The sequence below is a fragment of the Hydra vulgaris genome, chromosome 05 (assembly GCF_038396675.1).
Source record: "Hydra vulgaris chromosome 05, alternate assembly HydraT2T_AEP".
NCBI lineage: Eukaryota > Metazoa > Cnidaria > Hydrozoa > Anthoathecata > Hydridae > Hydra > Hydra vulgaris.
In genome coordinates, this window is record NC_088924.1 from 21,317,501 (window position 1) to 21,339,767 (window position 22,267).

Below are 22,267 nucleotides of genomic sequence, written 5' to 3' on the forward strand. Positions count from 1 at the left end.
AAACTAAAATCAGTGTGTATTAATAACTATGTGAGATATCTTAATACTTCTTGTACTAGAAAACTCTATAACAGATACCTAAACTATGATATAATGTAAAGTGAGCCACACTAATATAAAGTGAGCCAAGTAAACTATATATGATACATAGGAAAGGCTTGCTTTATATTAACAAATTTATAAAGTGAGCCACCATTATTGGTAAAGCGAGCCAATAGCTTATATGATTATTCTAAAGTGAGCCATTTAGCTTTTATTTCAGACAAAAATTTACAAAATTGGAAGTATTATTACAAATAATATTTACTATATTAATATTAACTTTATTACCTACGATATATTAAACTGGTATTAAAAGTTTGCAAACATTAACCTCAAATGCATACAATGCAAAAAATTTAAAGAACAAAAACAATATAAAAATGTCAGCGACTAGTCTAATAAAAATAATACTGCTAAAGCTGCAGATAAATGAGTAGTATGGCTTGGTAATGCAAATACATGAATATTATTTGCTTTCATTAGGTTTAAAAATTCAAGGTTAAACACAGGTGAATAGTGATTGTCCATAATTAAAAGATGAGATCGACCGTTTAATAGTCCTAACCGTTGTAAATTGTTGACAAATAACTGTCTAAATTCCACAAACAAGTCTTTATTTATCCAGCCACTATCACTTGCTTTAACAATAGCACCAAAAGGAGCACCATCTTTCCAGCCTTTGCCAACAGTTTTTCCTTTATGAATGATCATAGGTGGTATAATATCGCCAAATGCATTTAATGCTGCCAAGACAGTAGATGTCTCCCCTCTTTCTAATGCAGTAAGATTATAAGCAGGTTCACCAACAATTGCCACAGCTTCTTCTGCCTTGTGAATATTCATCACACCTGTCTCGTCCACATTCCAAATGTGCCTAGGACTGTCTTTTATATCCAGTCTTTGCACTAAGTCTTCATACAAATCAAACCATTTCATAACCTGAGTTTTGTTCATACCCATTGCTCTTGCTGCAGACAGATTCTCTGCCTTTTTTGTGCTTATATCAGGAAATCTGTTCAAAAATCTCTGAAACCAGTAATAACCGGCAATTTTTTTTGATTCTGAAAATCCTTTTATTCCTTTAGCATCAGAATAAGCATATGCAATTTCTCGAATATCTTTGCGCGACAAAGGAAACCCTGCTCGTGCCATTTTTCTTACAGTCTCTGCTAATTCTTCTTCACTTTGTTGTGAAAGAATTGTGGGTCTCCCAGAAGCACTTTCCACTTTGCTCACTTTTCCTGACAATCTCCTCCTCAAAGTTTCATATGGCACATTCCACGCTCTCGCTATCAGCCGTATTGACAAACGTTCAGTTAAAGGTTTTTCTTCTTGTTTTCTGTATTCTTCCATAGCACCAGCCATATTTCCTTTTTGCCATAAATTTAGTTTTGTGCCTGCATGACTTTGAGGCCTCGGCCTCCAGTTTTTTTGGACTTCGATGTTGTCCTCGAATTGCCGGTACCTGCTCGGACAATTTTTGTTTTCCTTGAGATTTTTGGCTTCTTCGGGCCGTGATCGGTTGATAACGTACCATTCTGTAAAAATATCATAAAAAATTCCAATAAATTAACAATTCATGTGGGTCAAAAAGCAAAAAAATTTATAATATTTTTTACATTTATTTATTATTGCAATTTTTGGAAAAGTGAGCCAATGGCTCGGTTTACCTTAACGCCCTTGGCTCGGTTTATCTAACAGTTATGCAAAACCGAGCCAGGTTGAAAATTCGATTAAAAAACTTTATCATCGCTCAAATACATATCAACACTGTATTTTTTGAAATAGTTTCTCATATTACTAATATTACAATCATATTTACTATAAATAGTGTCAAATTTGAAATACTCACTTTTCTTAATTGAAGCTAAACAAAATGTAAGGTCTTAAAGCGAAAAAACGTTTTGTTACTACTCGAATGATTATAATTATACCACCGCGAAAATAATTGCTTAGCAACTGTTTTTAAAATATTCATTAGACTTTAAAATGAATAACTAATATTAAATAAATTGTTATAAATCGAAAGCATAATTTGATTTCGTAAAATTGCAATATTTAGGCGACCGGCTCGCTTTATCCGATGGCTCGCTTTATCCGAAATGACCCTATATATATATATATATATATATATATATATATATATATATATATATATATATATATATATATATATATATATATATATATAAATTAGTAAAAGCACTTATCAGTAGGTTTATCAGGAATATATATATATATATATATATATATATATATATATATATATATATATATATATATATATATATATATATATATATATATAAATAAATAAATAAATAAATAAATAAATAAATAAATAAATAAATAAATATATATATATATATATATATATATATATATATGCATATATATATATGTATATATATATACATATGTATATATATATATATATATATATATATATATATGTATATATGTATTAGGGTGGTTCAAAAAAATGAACCATGTCAAAACCTTAATGCTCTTGCTTTTTTGTCTTCTTTTTGCTCATAAAAATAATAAAGTTTCATAATTTGAGCTAATTTGAAATTTCGAGTAGAAAGTGAACATACTTCGCACTTTTTGCTATTGAAATGCAATCTATTATCTAATATCTACTATATATATAAAGGGCAATGTGTGTTTGTGTGTGTGTTTGTTTGTTCTCTATAGAAATCCAAACCGCCGGACCGATCTCGATGAAATTTGGCATGAGGGTAGTCCTCGAGGGGGAGAAGGTTCTTAGCTGGGTTTTGACCCCGTACCCCGACCCCTGAGGTCAGGGGGACCATTTTTTGGGCCCATTTTTGGGCCCATTTTTGTGTACAGATATCAGGTAAGCCAGTTTAAATATTGGCCCGGGCAACGGCTGGTAACTCCAGCTAGTAGTAAATAAAATGTAAATATTTGATTGTTTTATTACCTAAGCAGACAATTATTTGTAATAGTCCAGTGATATTTGTATATTCGAGTTCAACCTATAGCGTTTTGTTCCAAGTTCGGTGTTCGTCACAACTGCAGTAGGCCTATCACTAACAGACAACTAAGGTCTAATTATGTTTATTAAGTAGCGTAGCTTTCTTTGAGTTAGGAAAGCATTTACGATGTTGTTCAACAACTTGAAACAAATATTGTTTCTAGTCTTACTGTATAACCAGTGAGGAATTGAACATAGTGGTTAAAGTGATGACCCTCTCAGCGTTGTTGTTGATTACTTTTAAAGATTCAGCAGTGTTCTTTCCAATGATGAACGACAGACGTTCTGGCCACTTATCTACACCTTCTGACAGAAAGGAGGTCAATTTGAAGGGCTGCAAAGAACAGGTGGGATGCAGGTCCAATGAAATAATCAAGAGTTTTCGTGCTGAGGTTTTTTTTCCTTTATATCTGACTGGACAATCTTCATTTCTTCCAGCTGGGTGCTCTCGTAGTCGACTCAACATGTTCTGCTTTGTGTTCAGTGTCACCATGTCTAAAAAGAGGCTAAGAGGTACCATTTCTTCGCTTAAGTACATAATAAATGACAATCATAAATGACATCCAATTGCACCAACAGCCTTGGTTACTGCATCATTAGTTGAATGGTAGTCAGGAATGGCTCAAATGAAGTTCAGATTGTTGCTCGGAGAATTGAACGTATTTTAAGATGTGATCCAAGCCTTCACATAAATCAGTGTGACAAACAAACTTAACTCTAGGCAAGCACTCTTTTCATTCTTTGTCAGTTTGAATTGGTGTTGAAACAGAAAGATTTTCAAATTGTATAGCAACTTTGACATTCATCTCGCTGATGGAATGCACCAGGAACTCTGAAACTAACACCTCTTGGAGGATAATGTCCCAGGAAAATCAATATGAGTTTAAGAAGTTCTCGGTAATCTTCTCTTGAAAGACATCCTTCCTGTCCAGCTAGAGCATTCTTTGCGAAAATGACCACATCATGCTTGAGGTTGTCAAGACTGGCATTTAAACAATTATCCATACAACATTTGTAATCACCTTGGTCTATTTAAGGCCAGATTTCCTGAAAACGACAAATTGAAGCTACATTGGGACCAGATGTTTGACCAAACAATTTCTTAAACACGTCTCTACATACCACTTCAACCATGTGATGTCACAAGCAAGCCAGAGTAGATCTTTGCATAACTTCTTCTCCAGTAAAAAATAAGATCCATTTAAACAACCTGTGTTAGATGCAGTTGTATTGAATGATATTCCAGCAATCTGCTCCAACAGATTCCACTCCAGTAAAGTTGCAAATGTTGACTGTGCAACCTGTTCTCCTGTTTCCTGTGCAATTTTGGGGATGGTAAGAAGTTTCTGGGTATGACAAACTATTACCAAAATTGCGATATGGTCTTTTTTCTCTGGTCCATCACTGATGGCTGGAAGTAGTTTACCAACAACATGGACAACCAATCATCAGCAGCAAATGAAGCCTTCATGCTGTCAGTTTGATGGATTTGGTGCATTCTTCTGCTTCTACAAATACTACTGGTAGACAGTGGCAGGATAGTTACATCTTGGTTGCTGAAGGTTTGTGCTGCTGCTGTGAAGATAAACGCAGCTTTTCTGTTGCTGACATTCGTACGATCCAACACTGCTGCAACCTCAGGTGTTAAAACATCCTTAGCCGCTACTTTTTTCACATTTTAAAGTCTTATTGAAGCTAGCCTGTTCTTCTCCAAATGCCTTTCCTTGAGATGATTCAGTTTCAGAACTACTGAACAAATCTGCTTCAAACAAAGTTGCAGATTCAGCAGCACTGTTCTTTCTTTCTTCTTCTTCGGCTTGTCGTTCCACCTCTTTGGACACTCTTTTCGCCTTCCTCACTTCTTTTTAGGACAATTGGGTATCCACACCACCCATGGCGAATTTCCTTTCAGACTGCTGATCGATCAAAACAGTTTATCTTCTTCAATTGTAATCAAATTCATGCAATCATGGTGAGAAATGTCAAACAACACATTGATAGGCTAATCAAATTCTGCGTCTCTGGCCATTTGCAAAATAACTCTTCTACATTTATTGCAACAGACGTTCCGGTAACTGCTTATAAATCCTTAAATTTTCTAATGATATCTCTCAGTTCAGTTGTTGGTACCCTTGCTTTGACCCAAATTTCACATAGATGTTAAATTGCAAGTTTAACAGCTTCTTTTTGTGACAGATTTTCATTCTTATGATTGTGAAAATAAACTCTCAAAACTTTATGAGTCGTTGGCAGCCTTCAACCATCAAATGTATCTTGTCGCTCACCAATTAAGAAAACAGTACTTACAGCACATGTTACTTTATAAAGGCTTTTTAAGCAAATAAACATGGATGAGTATTATTCATTAATTTTGAAAACAATGACTAGTGCTTTACTTAACAATTGAATATTTGAGAAACTAAATGCAAAATTATAAATATCAGACTAGTGTGTAATTTGCATAGAATATTTGATATTTATTATTTATTTCACTGCATAGGATATTCAATATTTATAAATGTATTGTGCTTTTTTTAAATAAGAAAGTTTGTTGGAATATGTTTGGAAACAATTTTTAATGTTAAATAATAGTATTGCATAGCAATAGCAATGCATAAACTCATAAACCGGTATTCCATACATATATATATATATATATATATATATATATATATATATATATATATATATATATATATATATATATATATATATATATATATATATATATGTATATGTATATATAAATATATATATGTGTATATATATATGTATATATATATATATATATATATTTTCATGAACAAGACAAACTTTTTAATTTGTAAAACCATTTTTTAAATAAAAATCAGTACATGTTTCGACTAACACTAGTCATCTTCAGTTAAAATATTTAAAATTTGTTAAAATACCTATAAAGGTGTTTAAAAAAAACATAATATTCTTGTATGAACAAATAAAAAGTTTATCGTGTCATACTAAAACAAATAAAAAGTTTATCATGTCGTACTAAAGAAATAGGAAATAACAAAAGAATAGGTTAAAAAGATACCCAATATGTATAAAAAATAGTAGCTAAACAGAAAGTGTCATTTGTACATGGTTAACCTGTTTATTCATACCAGGTTTAAACCATTCTATGAACATACTTTCTTTAAGTTTTAACTCGAATCTAAAACAAAAAAACACTTATCACTTATTTGCATAAAACAGTTTTTATTAGCATGGAGATATTTATAGATATGAGACTTTCTATCCCTCTTGTAATATTTAGATATTCAGGTCTTGAGATGGCGAGTAGCTTTGCCTATATAACAGGAGTTACATTCTGCACATACAAATTTATACACCACAAGCGATTTAAACTCTAGAGGAATAGGATCTTTAGAATTAAAGAATTTAGAAATTTTCAGTGAGGTAATTACTAATATAATATTTGCTGAATGGCAATATCTTTTTGCAATTGAATTCAGTCTTTTTTTAGTTGAATCAGATATTTTTCCCACATAAAATTAACTTTATAACTTTTTTTATAACTTTATTCATTACTTCTTTGTTGTTTTATTGTTACTTAGCTAACTGAATACGAATAACAAAAAAAAATTTTATACGATATTTATTCAAACTCAGTAAAGTTATTGCCTTGAAAAAAGCTTCTTAAAAATGGCTTTTTTTAAAACAGGTCAAACAGAACATTTCCGTTTAATCAACTTGGCACCTCTTATTTTATCTAAATGGCTGACTTAAATGTAAACTTATATTAGATTGATTCCTGTGATATGAACTTCTAAGACTTTACTAATGAGTTTTTACTTTTTTCTCTATTTTACTTGCAAAAAGAATACCAAAGGATATGATAACAACTTGTTTATCTTCTAATAAAGAAAAAGCTTCAATTCTCAGTTTTATAGTTCAAAGATTTTGAAAAGTCACAGAGACTTATTAAATAAATAGCCGAAAAAAATTAATTGACTTGAATAGTGAGTTAGATATACGTTGTAAAGAACAAGTAGCAACCTTTTAATTAAATAAAATAGATTGCAAACCATTGAAAAAAAAAAATCAATGTTTTAATTTATCAAAATAATGCTTTTTTTTTAGATATATTTATTCTATTCACCCATGAGAAATATTTAGCAATATCTTATCTGTTAAATGTTACTTCTTGTCGCGAGACCTATATCCTATAGACCTATGTTTAATTTTGTTCACATTTATTTAAATATTGTTCTTAGTATTGACAGCTATTATCTTATAATTCACAAAGTTTCCAATAGCCACATGCTTACCATGAGCATATATCAAATGCTTTCAGAACCATTCACCTATTTGCTGTGAAATTAGGTTTCAATCCTCAGATTATTCTTTATGTACTTTTGTGTCCAGCATCACTTTATTTAATCACCTATTTATTATTCTTCTTCTTTCCAAGACTCAACTTATATTTGTATGACTTTTATCCAAATTACAAAAGCACTTTCTCTTTTTCAATATTTTAAAATCTTAGTTTTGATTTGAATGTTATTATAATACTGATATTATAGCCAAATGATTTGGCAAAGTACCAGTAACTTTACCAGCAATAAAAGCTAAGACTTTAACTTTCTTAAATTATTAATAAGATACTTGGTAACCTAACAACCTAAAGCCAAACTTGCCTTTTATACTTGAATTTTGTTTTGTCTCTAACTCAATCACACTAAAACTTTAATATTAATTTTTTTTTACATCAGGTTCACAATATCATCTTACTTCTCACAACTAGCTTAAGTAAGATTCCTTTTTTAATTTTCCTTGTGATTATCTTTTAACTGATAGTTTTTTTTGTCTGAAAATTAATTTATAATCCATATACTCTCTTCAATTCAGACAGGTATGAATACTTTTACTTTGCCTAGAAGGTTTTGAGTCTCACTCTACCCGTTCTCCTGATACAGTTTCTAATAGTAATTGTTTGTTTCACTTTTTTACCTGAGAACAAAATTAATTCTCATTGCAAAAAATCGATGAAAAACTACTATGCCTAATGACCCTAGTCATCAGACTAATAAATTTTCTGTTTTTTATCTATAATTTAGGTTCTAGAAACATTTGAAAAATCTTTAACAGTATCATCAACAAAGATTAGCCTTACATTCTTTTTATAGTTTGCAAGTTTGATATAATTGCCTTTCAAAGAAAGCTCTACATTATCCAAGGATAATGATGAGTTGTAACCAAAAAACCTTTCTACCTTCTAACCTTCTAAGTTATTATTCAAAACCTTCTAAGTTAATATTCAAATGTAATGATTACACTTCTCATATATAATCGATTGATCAATTACACTTTTAAATAACTCTGGTTTCCATTTTTAAGTTAACATTATTCTTTCTCAACTCTAATTAACTTAATAACTTAACATATAAATTTTAGTATAAACTGCAACAAGTACTAGAACAACAATAACTTGATTTTTTTTTCTTAAAAAAAGGCTAGTTTTTTAACACAAATTTTGCTAATATGTAGATTTTAATTACATTCAAGTAAAACACAAGTAAATAAGGTAAAAAAAAAAACAGATTTTTTTGAATTACTTTATCAAAAATATTAAACTTTTAAATTTTCTATTTTAAACAAAAAAAGTGTTAATTTGACAATTAAAATTAATTTAAAAATTAATTTAAAAATTAACTTCTTACCAAAACATTTCAATATTTCAGAGTTAAGCCCATAACAAACTTTCTTAGAATTTATAGTTTCGTAGTTGAATGTTATGTTCTTAATTCCTAATAGAGCATTACAACTAGACCAATTACTGCATTGGGGCCATAATGCTAAAGTAACAAATCAGCAATAAAAACATTCGATAAAAACATTACAAAATAGTATGAACTTTATAAAACTTGTTTTATATATATAAACATAAATCTGAATATAAATATAAATATATATATATATATATATATATATATATATATATATATATATATATATATATATATATATATATATATATATATATATATATATATATATATGTATATATATATATATATATTTATTCGTGTATATGTATGTATATATATACATATACATACATACATATAAATATACATATATATACACATAATATCATGTGTATATGTATGAATATCTATAAATACACAGAGACACACACACATGTGTGTGTGATAATATATACAGTTAATTCTCATTAAGTTAAATACTGATACAAAACAATCGTTTGTTATCTCAAACTACTTTATTTGGTCCCTCGAAATCATTAAATTGATTGATGTTAAAAAACTCCAGTTTAGTTAGACCTCAGATAACTTGATATTACATCATCCAGATAATTGATATTAAAAAACTCCAGTTTAGTAAGACCTCAGAGAACTTTGTTAAGTCAAACTAATTTTTTGTCTCATTATAGCAAATTTCTTTATTTAACTCAAACTTTTCGTATCTTATTTTTTAACTAATGCCTCATATCAGCCAAAGTTTGACTTTGGGAACAGGAATTTCCTTTAGTTGAACATTCATTAAGTCAAACTATTTTCCTTGGTCCCATGGAGGTTTTAGCAATTGGGAATGAACTGTGTATATATATACATACATATATATATACTTATATATATATACATATACATACATACATATATATATATATACATATACATACATACATATATCGATATATATATATATATATATATATATATATATATATATATATATATATATATATATAAATATATATATACATATATATATGTATATATATATTTCAAATGACGACATCTTGTATGAGAGTTAAATAAATTTAATATATGAACATCAATAAATACAAATTCTCTCAATACTAATTTTTTTTATTTTTCTAAGAAATTTTCACTAGATTATTGATACTAGCATCTTTAGCTTTAATTACAAATTTGTAATTAAATAATAATTCGTAAATTTTTAATAAAAGCTCAAGATGGTAGTATCAATAACCTAGCGAAAATTTCTTAGAAAAATAAAAACAAATATCCTGATCTTAATCTTGACCCTAACCAAACCTCATATATTAAACATATATATATATATATATATATATATATATATATATATATATATATATATATATATATATATATATATATATATATATATATATACTCCTAGTATTATATTTCCTTAAACAAATTTTTTTATTAATCTTAACTTTTTTTAATACATCTTATTTTTATTAATATGTATTTTTATTTAGTTATTTTAATACCTTTTTTTTCATCTATTTACAAAATTTACATGTAATTTTCACTTTTCTTTAAAATTGTTTAGAGGAACCATTTTTTACAAAAAAAAGGTACATGCACATATATACATACATACATATATAAATGAACCTATTCATCTATTAGGTTGGCGTAGATGTATTTTTAATACATTATTTCATCTTCTTAACTCAATTTATGGGTTTTGCCTGTATCTCTGTTTTTATGACTAGGCAACTCATTCTATTATCTCCTAATGAGGGTACAGCTCTAAAACTCAGTTTTATGGTTCTGAGGCCGGCTGGTAGTCAGGTTTTCCGAACTCTGTGGTAGCTCTCAGAGAGGCTGATTCCATCAACAGCTGAAAAATATCAAAGTATTAACAGTGCCATGTTGCAAATGGATGGTGTCCCTGTTTGTACTTTTGGTGTGCATTGCCAAGGCCACGTTTGGAGCCCTTTGTTACAACTTAGGGTTTAATAATAGTAATGTGGCAACTGCTTGAGCTATTAAACAGTGTACTGAGTACTATCTATACTTTGAGTCAAGTTCTTTAACAAATTTAAAAATAAAAAAAGTACCAAAAACCTTAAAAAAAAAAAAACTATCATCATCATCAAGTTCTCTAAACCTATCATTCACTAATATTCGCGGTCTACGAAGACACTTTTCTTCTGTTGAGTCTTATCTCTTGCAAAGTTCACCAGACCTACTTGCTCTTTGTGAGACTAATTTGATTTCAGCTGTCTTATCTTGTGATCTTAGTGTTGATGGTTATCTTCCTTTAATTCGTTAAGACTCTAATAGTCACATGCTTGGTCTGAGCATTTACATTCGCAAGAATTCACCCATTTGTCGGGAAACTAGGTTTGAATCTGCAGACTATTCTTTTATGTGCTTTCGTTTAGCACCACTTCACTCTATTGCCTTTCTCTTTGTTTTATATGCACTCTTTTAGATGTTATTTCTAATCAAATTGACCAAGCCCTCTCTCTGTATCCATTGCCAATATTGTTGTTGCTGGTTACTTTAATGCTCATCACACTGAATGGCTTGGCTCTAGTGTCAGTAACTGCTGGCGATACGGCCCTCAACTTTTGTCTTCCTCAATCCCAAACTCAAATAGTCAACTTTCCAACTCGCTTTCCAGATAACCCAAATCATTGGCTCTCTCTACTCGACTTATGTCTTGTTTCTGATCCTAGTCAGTGCTCAGTTTCTCCACATTTACCCTTAGGTGCTTCTGATCACGGTTTGATCTCAATAAAAATACTATCTCATTCTTCTTTAACATCTGAACCCCCATATCATCATACCTCTTACAACTACCTTAAAGCTGACTGGGTCTCTTTCCAAGATTTTCTTCATGATGGCCCTTGGGTAGAAATTTTTCGTCTTCCTATTGACAAATGTGCTTCTTACATAACTTCGCGGATTTAGGTTGGTATGGAATTTTTTATTCCCTCTCAACAATTCCAGGTCAAGACTCACTCTTCTCCATGGTTTTCCTCACAATGTGCTGCTGCAATTGCCAATCGAAACCATTACTTTCATATCTATCAGCAAAACAATTTTCCATAAAACAGACGTCTGTTTATTACTGCTAGAAACCATTGTAAAAAGGTTTTGTCTAACACCAAAGCCCGCTATTCTCAGGTCATGAAATCTTGTATTTTATCACAAAAATTCTCTCATGACTTCTGGAGAATCTTTAATAGTATCAATAATAAGGGCAAATCTGTAATTCAACCTCTCTTGTATGGTTCGGACTTTGTCACCTTTCCTAAAGACAAAGCTGAATTGTTTGCTAAGAACTTTTCATCAATATTATCTCTTAATTTCACTAGTTGCGTTCTACCTGATATAGCCGTCAAAAAGGTTGATCCAGTGGTTGACATTCGTATCACTCCAGCTTCTGTATCAAAAGTGACTTCTTGCTTAGACACTTCTACAGCATGTGACCCAGACAACATACCTGTTACAATTTTGCAGAAGTGTTCTCCGGAGCTGTTGTATATACTTTCAAAACTATTCAACAAGTGCTTATAAGAGTCTTGTTTTCTACCCTGCTGGAAAGCGGAATCTGTCATCCCTATTTAAAAAAAATCTGGAGAACGATATGATTCGCCTAACTACCATCCCATCAGTCTTCTTCCTATCATATGCAAGGTTTTTGAATCTTTATTTAACAAACACTTAATCTCTTATCTTGAATCTAATAACTTACTTTCTGATCATCAATATGGATTTTGATCTTCTTGTTCTACAGCTGATTTGCTAACAGTAATAACTGATAGGTTTTATTCTGCATTAGATAAAGGTGGAGAGGTTAAGGCCATCGCTCTTGACATTTCTAAAGCTTTTGATAAAAATGGGCATGTTGGTCTTCTCCATAAGCTTTTTTCTTACAGTGTCTCAGGTAACATCTTTAAGATTATTGGATCCTTTATTTCCAATCGTAGTATATAAGTTGTCCTCAATGGACAGCACTCTTCTTCTTATTCTGCAAATTCAGGGGTTCCTCAAGGTTCTATCCTTGGCTCTATATTTTTTAATTTACATTAACGATCTTCTAGACATTTTCACATCTGAGGTGAAATTGTTCACTGATGATACTACCATTTATTCTTGTCATGATAAGAAGCCAACAATCTCTGATTACTAGGAGTGGGCATTTGAGCTTGAAAAGGATCTCATTTCTGCTACAGCATGAGGTTCACAGTGGCTGGTGAACTTTAATTCAGATAAAAACCAATTTTTTTCAGCCAATCGTTATCACAATAATTTAGATCTTCCTATATTTATGAACGGTAGTGTACTTGATGAGTTATCTTCCCTTAAACTTCTAAGCTTAACTCTTACTTCTGATCTTTCTTGAAAACCATATATCAAATCTGTTCCAAAATTAGCATCTGCTAAGGTTGCATCTCTTTATCAAGCTCGACACTTTCTTACTCTGGATTGCAGACATTAAAACAAGTTTCTTAAAAAAACTATAATTATAACAGAGCTAATAAAATTTAATAAAAAATATTTTAAAAACAGATATAAACAATTCTAAATAGTTTTTTGTATTGTGTAAACATATTCCATTAAGTTGTGAAAGATTACAGTTTACTCTCTCTCTCAATCTCTCTCTCTCTCTTTCTCTCTCTAAATGTATTCTACAAAATAAAGGGCATGTTTGTAAAATAACGGAGCAAAAATAAATTAGTAGAAAATCACTTATCAAGTTTTTTTTAATTTAACACTGTGTTTCATCAATAAAGACTCCTCAGAAATAAATAATCAAATTAATAAGCTAGGTACCATATCAAAACACCTAATGGTCCCCAGGGTGACCACCGACAGTATTTATGAAAAAAATACCAACCTCAAAATTTTACCTTGATTGGCCAAATCGTTCAAAAGTTATGATTGATTTTATATTGACAATAATCAGAAAAATTTTAGTATCTGGAGCTTACAGTAGATTTTTTTGATTTTTGACAGAGCATAAGGTTGTAAATAAAAAAGGTGATCACCTGAAATTTTGTATGTTAATAGTTTTTAACCTAAATAATCCAATTTTGCAGGTGTTTTTGACTGATTTTAAACAAATTTTGAGTTCTTGTACCTCAAAGTTGCAAAATAACTCAATATTAGAAAAATTTTTGGAAACTTTAATTTGCTACAGTTAATTACCAACAGACAAGCTGTGCCAGTTTTTTGTTACTTTGTGTACTTAGAGTAACCACTTGCAAAAAAATTAAAGTTATGTATTAAAAGTTATTTTAGCACTTGCAGCAGCCTGTTAAAATATCACTTTTAAAAAAAAAATACAAAAAATTACATTCAATTTGTAGGCATAGAAAGTAACGTGGACAGTTAAAATAAATCAAACTTTTTACTGGCGAGGTTCTATGTATATATATATATACAATCACCGAAAAAGATTTAAAGACCTATACTCTATCTTATGACATAATTTTAGCATTTTGAGTGCAATGCTTTTTTAGTTTAAAAGAATACCTAATAGCGCAAGTTATATTCTGTTTCAAAAAAATAAAAATGCTTAAAGAAAAAGTGTATGTACAGTGTACATACAGTGCACAGTGCACTTGTGTTTTATGTGTACATTGTACACATAAAACACAAGTGCACTAATTTCTTTATCTCTGATTTACATAAATCATAATACTGTCATAATTATTATTAGCAAGTTTGTTGTCACAAGCACTTCTACCCTTAATGGATGGAACACTTATTTGACATATAACTTAGTCAAATGAAGCCCAACACTGACTTGATCGTGCATCATTAGTCCATTTTAAATTTAATTTGTTTCTATGCATAAATTTTACATTAACATTTTGGCTTTCATTACAAATCTCAAGCACAAGCCCTATGCACCATTATTCATTGTAAAAACATGCATGTATTTACCAGGTTAAAAGTTTGAAGGATCTTTTTTTGCCAAGTTAATATTATTCAGCAAATGGGTATTATAGACAGTATCGCATGAGATTCTCCATAAAAATAATTTCTCTACACCTGGTTCAAAATAGTGATAGTTTCTTGTGCCTGAGACTAAAAATAAGTTTCATGGTTATTAATATCATCACTTGAAGTGTAATATAAGTTAACACCTTTAATGTTTTTTTCAGCCCATGTAAACAGTTCATTTGGTGTGAGAATCTGGCTTACATTTGCTGCTTGTAGACTTGCTTTTGCTGCTTCTCCTTTTATAGTTCCTCCTATTCCATCACATGGACTTTTGCTGTGGGATGTAGCAAAGAAGAGATTCTCAGCATTTGTGATCCTCAAGATTCATTTTTGTACTGTGACAAAGCACCATCACTGAAGTATTTTACTTTATTGATGGTGGGTAGTTTGATTTTTATCATGTGGAGTAACTTTGTGAGAAAACAATGAACTGTTGTTTGGTCATAGTGAAGATGGTGAGAAATTGCAAAATAGAATTCACATTTAAGTTGATTTTTTTCATCTTTGTAATAAACAACAAATGGATGTAAGGTAATTTGATCGGCTTGCCAGTAAAATCCTTGTACAGCATCTTGCACAAGAGAACTATAGTTCTCTGCAAAATCCATAAGAATATGACAAGTGTTTTGATCTTTTGTTCTTTTTGTTCTTTTTGCCTCTGATAAGTAGGAGGATTGTGCTTCTTTGATAAAGTGGTGGTGACAAAGATCATACAAAGTTTCACTTAGAGTTTCAAATAACTCAACAATGCTTGTTTGGACTGTGACAAATGCAGTTCGGTCAGTTGACACCAATGTTTTGTATGTGATCTGATTGTCAAAATCAAAATCATTATTTTCAAACACATTGTTTAAGTAAATTTGAAACATAGATAAAACTTGCAGCTTCGATTATCTATATTACAAACATATATATAGAATTTATATATATGTTTGTATCATCAAATTTTTGTAATATATTAAATAGCCCTTAGGTAAAGCAGCACACATCAACTTAGCATTTTGATAATAAGAACATATGCAAACTGAGTGACTTCCACTACTGTCAACTGTGATGCATCACTTCAGCCTTAGTTCACAGAACTTGCTGAATCCAACTTTGTGTGTAGGGTTAAACTTTTTAAACTCAAGATAATTTAATCGATAATTTAACTTTAATCGAACTAATATTAAACCTTTTTGTTTATGAACTTTTACATTATTTATACACACAGAAACAAAGTCTTTTTTTGCTGGACATAGTCTTGTAAACTCTTCAGATTCATGAAATTCAATAACTTTTCGTTTAACAATATCTTAGCCTCAGGTTTAGCAAGCATTCTTTTTTCATTTTTTAACTTTCAAGCTTTTTTATTGAGATGTTCATTTGAAAAAACATGCGAAACATTTTTAATGTTTTGCAAGTTGTTTTTTTTCAACCAAAGAATGAAAAAAAGAAAAGCATGTAAAGATAAAAATGAAATAAAAGTACTTAAAAAATTGCACAAAAAAAGGTTGTCAAAATGTGCACATAATTGCCCCATTCATGTAGCCTGTTGGCTAATTTCCCCCCCCCCCCTCCCTAAGTGTACCAAATATAGTTTTGTATCGAAGTTTTTACGTTGTTGTATCTCTACTAAAAGCATCAGAAATACAATATAAATTTGTTAAATAGCATGTACAAAGCTAGCAAAAGTAACATTTGTTTTGGTTAAAGTCACAATGTTAGCACAACGATACAGAGGCCTGATCACTGTTAATTGTCTGAAATAAAACAACTAAATTTTATCATTTAGGCACATACAATTTTTATTACATAAAATCTTTTATGAATACATTTTATATATCATTGCAAACTTATAAATCCTAACTTCGCTATTAATAATTGGCAATTTTTTTAATGGGAGATAATTTTTATTATTTTTTGAGCTTACTTATTTTTTATAGTTTTTTAAGAGAAACTTATTTTCAAGACTGCATTTAGAAAAAAATTCCTTTTTTTTAATTTAATATTAGTAATATTTAATTTATGAATTAATAATATATAAATTAAAAATAAATAAATAATTAATATACAAATTTTTAAATTCTTGGTTTAATGTGTAGTTATTTCAAAATTTTTTTGCAGACAATATGCATTTTTTGGAAATATTATTATACAGAGGTGTTGTTTTAAGTATGGGCTAATTTAAAATAAAATCATTAATATTTTCTATATTTCAATTCCCATATTTAAAAAAATAAAAATAATTAAAATGTAGTAGTGGCGTAGTAGTTGAGTGCTCTAGTGAGAGATTCTTAGTTGACTTACCACCACATTTCTGGTAGTACCGTGCTCAACTTGTTTCTGTGCACAGTGGCCTTGTTTGTCAAGGTTCATGCTTCAGAGTTAGAGAGTTGAGAGAGGGTTGTAACCACAATTTAAAGTAACCTCAACTATAGTAGCTTTCATGGCCTTGGAGAGGTGGGGCTGGGGGGGTTGAATTAACATTTAAAATAATTAGTTTATAGCTAAAATATGATTTTGTTTGTATATATATGTATGCATATCTATATAATTTATGTATGTACATTAGGGTGTTTCAAAAAAATGACTTTTTAAAATTTCGACTTACATTGCTTTTCATACGGTGTCCCACCATTGGTATTACTAAAAAAAAAACTTTATCACATTTCGACCACCCTATCAGTCTACGCAATTAGCCCAAAGTTCATTTTAAGGCCATCTTTGATCATTTTTTCAGTCAAATTGCAGGGACCCTTCCCATGGATCAATTTTGAAAAATTAAATTTTTTTAGGCAATTTTATGCTTAAGAATTAAATTAAAATCCAATGTTAAGCTTTATTTGTTTGAATAATGGGTCAATTAAACAACTACATTTTTCAAAAATGTTGATTTTTTGCATTTTTTTTTTTCTCTTCAAAAAGGTCTTTTTTAGCAGCTTTGATGTTTACAGTCAGAATGTAATGTTTAAAGCAGCTACAGAATTGTCTAAAAAAATGAGTTTCTCTTTTATGCAACCATATTAGGTTGTCAATCTCAATAAATGACATTTAGTAGCAATCATTATCTTCCAATAATGCCAGAGCATAAAAATAACATTTCAGCACAAATACTCAAAGAGAAACATTTTCAAAATCAGTTTTCTTCTTTCTCTTTCTTTCACTCTTGAACTTGTTGAAACCTTTATAACTTCTATAATAGATTTAAATTTGAAAATTTTTTAAAATTGTACCTCAACGAGTTTCACAGCTCTCTCACTGCAATTATTAACTACTTCCAGATTTTTGACAAATGGTTCAAACTCCAGATAACAACTATTCCATGTCTCAACTGGGGTCCTTAACCACTGTAACTCTGCCTTCCCATGGTTCAAGAGATGAAATATGAACCAATTTTGTTCATTTATCAGTGAAACCAATTATCCTAACAAAAATCCAGATTGTTCAGCAATTCAAAATCCACCTGCTGTCTGCGTACAACATAATTCTCAGGCCTTGGCATGGAATATAGCTTCTTGGCATCTCATCAAGGTCATGGACCTCTTCATATAATATCTCTTCTTCAATACTAAAAAGAATTATTTTTCTTTAAATTTCTGTTTTGAATAATAAGAAAATAAAAACTAGAGTAAAAAAACCTGAGAGGGAGCAATTGCTAGAATTTCTGCCCTGAGAAGCCATTCAGTGCAAAACACTGCAGTGAAGGTCATATCTTTGATTTCTTTCTTCTCATGGGCCTTGAGTTTGAGAATGTTATCCTATAGAAGGAAAATCTTCATAAAGTATACTTTTTTCATTAAAAACCAAGCATGACTTACAGGTTCAGGTTTTCAGAGTCAGTACAGCACATCTCCAGATAATCATTTGTTTGTTGTGCAAAGCGCCAGGAGTTATGTACATTAAATAAGTTATTATTATTTTAAGCTGTGATTTACTGGATAACAGACTTTTATATATTTGACAGTTATTTAAACTACTTTAAACAAGAATTAAAATTAATTTATAATTTAAAGTAATCTTCTTCATATTTTTCATATTTATAGTGTTTTCAGAGAACTCCAAAGCTTTCTTGAATTGATCCGACAACCAGTTGTCAGTAATATCCTCAATCATCATTCTGTTTAGTACAGTAGAATCATGATCCAAAGAATCATGATTCAAGGAGTTCCAAACAAGCTTAAGCTTTTTTAAAAATAGGATTGTCTGGTCCATTTGTGATACTGCTTGGATAGATGTTTCAACAGTGAACAATGTGTCTTTCATACACATGATGTTTGCATGCTAATAGAAGTAGAGGCCTGTCAACTACTGTAGTTTAATGCCTACTCCTTTTTGTTTATCAGTGTTAGAATTAGTAGTATCAAAAACACAGCTGTGAAACTTGTCAGTAATTTCATATTGGTCAAGAAGTTCCATGATCTGTCTGTCCATTTATCCTAACTAATACAGCAAGTCTGTGATATTGCAACTCTTTCTCATTTGTGAATTCTTTAACAATCTTGCTATCAAAGTGTAGAATTATAGGGTATACTAATGACTGTGCAAAAGAGTAGAAATTTGTTTTCTAATCTTCTCTCCTTCTTTGTTCGAAACCTCTTCTACAGATCTTAATGATGTTGCGCTCCACACAAAAAATTGGCATGGAACCTCCAGAGTTTGCAATGATAATGGACACAATTGCAGTGTGCTGTCTATCAGACTTTTCCTCTCCTGTCTAGCAGACTTTTCCTCTCCTATAGCAGAAAGTGCTGTTTTCTGTAGAATATATTTTTTAAGGAGAATCGATGAGTCAGATTCTTCTTTGTTTATATCTGCTACTTATCTTTCCTGATCTTATCAATCAGTTCTTCATGATTTCTACTAATCCAAAAGCAGTTTTTTTCTCGACTTAGTATTTGATGGACCATTTCTGTGATAACTCTTCTTTAACATGTTGTAATAATCCACTGTGCTCTGAGTCTTCACTCTACACATGTCAAATAAAAAATTTAAGTGAATTCCCATTTTAATAAAATACATTCCTTAAATATTTAATTTTAAATAAATACTTTTTATATATCTTTATGTAAAGAAAATAACATAAATGTTTCTACTGTGTAAATAAAAATGGTAAATTAAATTAAAGGTTAAAAATGAAGTACTTTTTTTTAAACATAAAAAAAGAATTTGAAAGGTTTGCCTTATATTGTCCATTGTAATTAAAGGGAATCCAGCTAGATTCCATGGCCCAACCAATTTAGGCATTACACAGTAGTGGGTATTCTCTGCAGGACATTGGAGCTCAAAAGAATTCATCTTGAATTGGCACCCGATTAAATCTATTTGCTTAGTGTTTGGATTTAGCTTTCTAATATGTAGGTAATATTGCAGAACATCTTTGCCATTTGGAAGCTTATTGCTTGGAAGAGACTCACTAGATTTCTTCACAAAAAATATTTCTGACATGTTTCTAGTGCATTTTATCTTTTTCTTTAGAGACATTTTTATTTTATTTTTTTTTTACTGAAAATATATATACAGATATAAAATAAATATAGATATTTACTGAAAATATAGTTAAAATGACATTGCTAAATATCAAGTATTAAAGAAAGACATCCGTATACGACCACATTAAAGAGGGACAATGACTTTTTAGACAACTCTGTAGCTGCTTTAAACATTACTTTCCAACTGTAAACATTGAAGGTGCTGAAAAAGACCTTATTGAAGGCCAAAAAAAATCAACACTTTCGAAAAATGTAGTTGTTTAATTGACTCATTATTCAAACAAATAAAGCATAACATTGGATTTTAATTTATTTCTTATGCATAAAATTGCCTAAAAAAATTTAATTTTTTAAAATTGATTCATGCGAAAGGTCCCCGCAATTTGACTGAAAAAAGGGTCAAAAACGGCCTAGAAATGAACTTTGGGCCCATTGTGCGGACTGATAGGGTGGTCCAAATGTGATAAAAAAATTTTTTTTCAGTAATAATAATGGTGGAGCACCATATGAAAAGCAATGTTAGTTGAAATTTTAAAACACCATTTTTTTGAAACATCCTTATGCACATACATGTCTGCATATCTTTTTTTATATATATATTAAGTATAAGAATTCGATAAATAATAATAATCTTACAAAATAATTTTTATAAAAGTTACCTGGATTTCCATTTATTATTTTTAAATTTCGAATAAAACCTCGTTGCACCTCATTCCAAGAATTTGAAGCATAAACTTTAACATTTGAAAATTCTCTGGCATCAGAATTTTGTTCCCTCCTAATCATTTCACCATTTAGTTCAGTTGAATACATGTACTTCCCTTCAATGAACATTTGTGATATTCTAACTGTAGACCAACTTTTATTTATAAGAGGATTTGTATTCATGCAATTCCCAGTGGTACTGTTTATGTCATAACAAATCATTAACTCTCCTGTTCCTTTTTCATGAAACCATACTCCTGGATTTCGATATCCATAATTAGAAGAGTTATCTCCAGTTGTAATTTGAATGATATTATGAAAACCATTCAAAAAAACAGTTGGTAGTATTTCAAAATAAACTGAAAACTCTTTTTTAAATTTTTTAATTATTGCAACAATATTTCCTTTTGACAGCTCAGTCTCATCTTCCATTAAATAGACTTCTAAAACAAATGAAGTTATGAATTAAACTTTGCTTAATTTTTTTCTTATAAGTAGTACCTTGGTTATATTTTTCACTCGAATAAATGTATTTCTCTTTAAACTACTAGTGACTAATTTACATACTGTAACTAATTACTAATTATGAAACAATTATTTTTTAATATAAGTACTATATTAATTATAACTACAATTATAAATAAAAAACAAATTAAAATAATTGCAGCCCTCAGGATTAGGAAAAATAAGGTTGGCAATAACTTGCCGACCTTAATCTGTGTGAGGTCGGCATCAGGTTAGCAGAAAAAATCTACAGCAAAGGTTTGACCATAAAACATAGAAACAAGGTCAGTGATTTTTTGCCAACCTCAAACACTTCTAGGTTGGCAGTTATGTTGGCATTGCTGAATGCCATCCTTAATTCTGAGGTTTGTAAATGAGATAAATGTTTATACAAATATGATAAATATGATAATCAATTAGGCTTCTGATTTTGTCAATAGAACATTAAAATATATATTTTTTCACAAAAATGCACGATATAAAAAATATATAATAAGAAAACATAAATATAAAACAGAATTGGTTGACAAGTTGATTAAAAGATTGGATGATAAAAGAATATTGATAGCCATAATCTAGAGATTCTAATGATTAAAATGATTTAAAAATAAATTGTTAGGTGTAATGTTATAAAAATTGCAAAGGATGCAGTTGTTAAGTATGTAATATAATTGCTGAAGCTGCACAAGACTTCAAACATGTTGTAAAAATAGCCTAAAATAATTGTACCTTCTGTATACATATATTAAATCAACAAATGCACAACTACATTGTAATAGTTGTGTATAGTAGTTGTGTTGCAGTTGTTACATTATAAT

General features: G+C 29.9%; 1 protein-coding gene across 1 annotated transcript in view; it reads right to left on the reverse strand.

Annotated features, from left to right (window-relative positions):
- LOC136071786 (uncharacterized) overlaps positions 1–22,267 on the reverse strand; it is a 112,561-nt gene that overhangs the window by 55,354 nt on the left and 34,940 nt on the right. Inside the window, exons 11-12 of the mRNA XM_065796859.1 lie at positions 20,900–21,388; positions 8,725–8,859 (exon numbers count right to left, since the gene is read on the reverse strand). Coding sequence (XP_065652931.1) covers positions 8,725–8,859; positions 20,900–21,388 — 624 coding nt within the window. The remainder of the gene's footprint in view (positions 1–8,724; positions 8,860–20,899; positions 21,389–22,267) is intronic.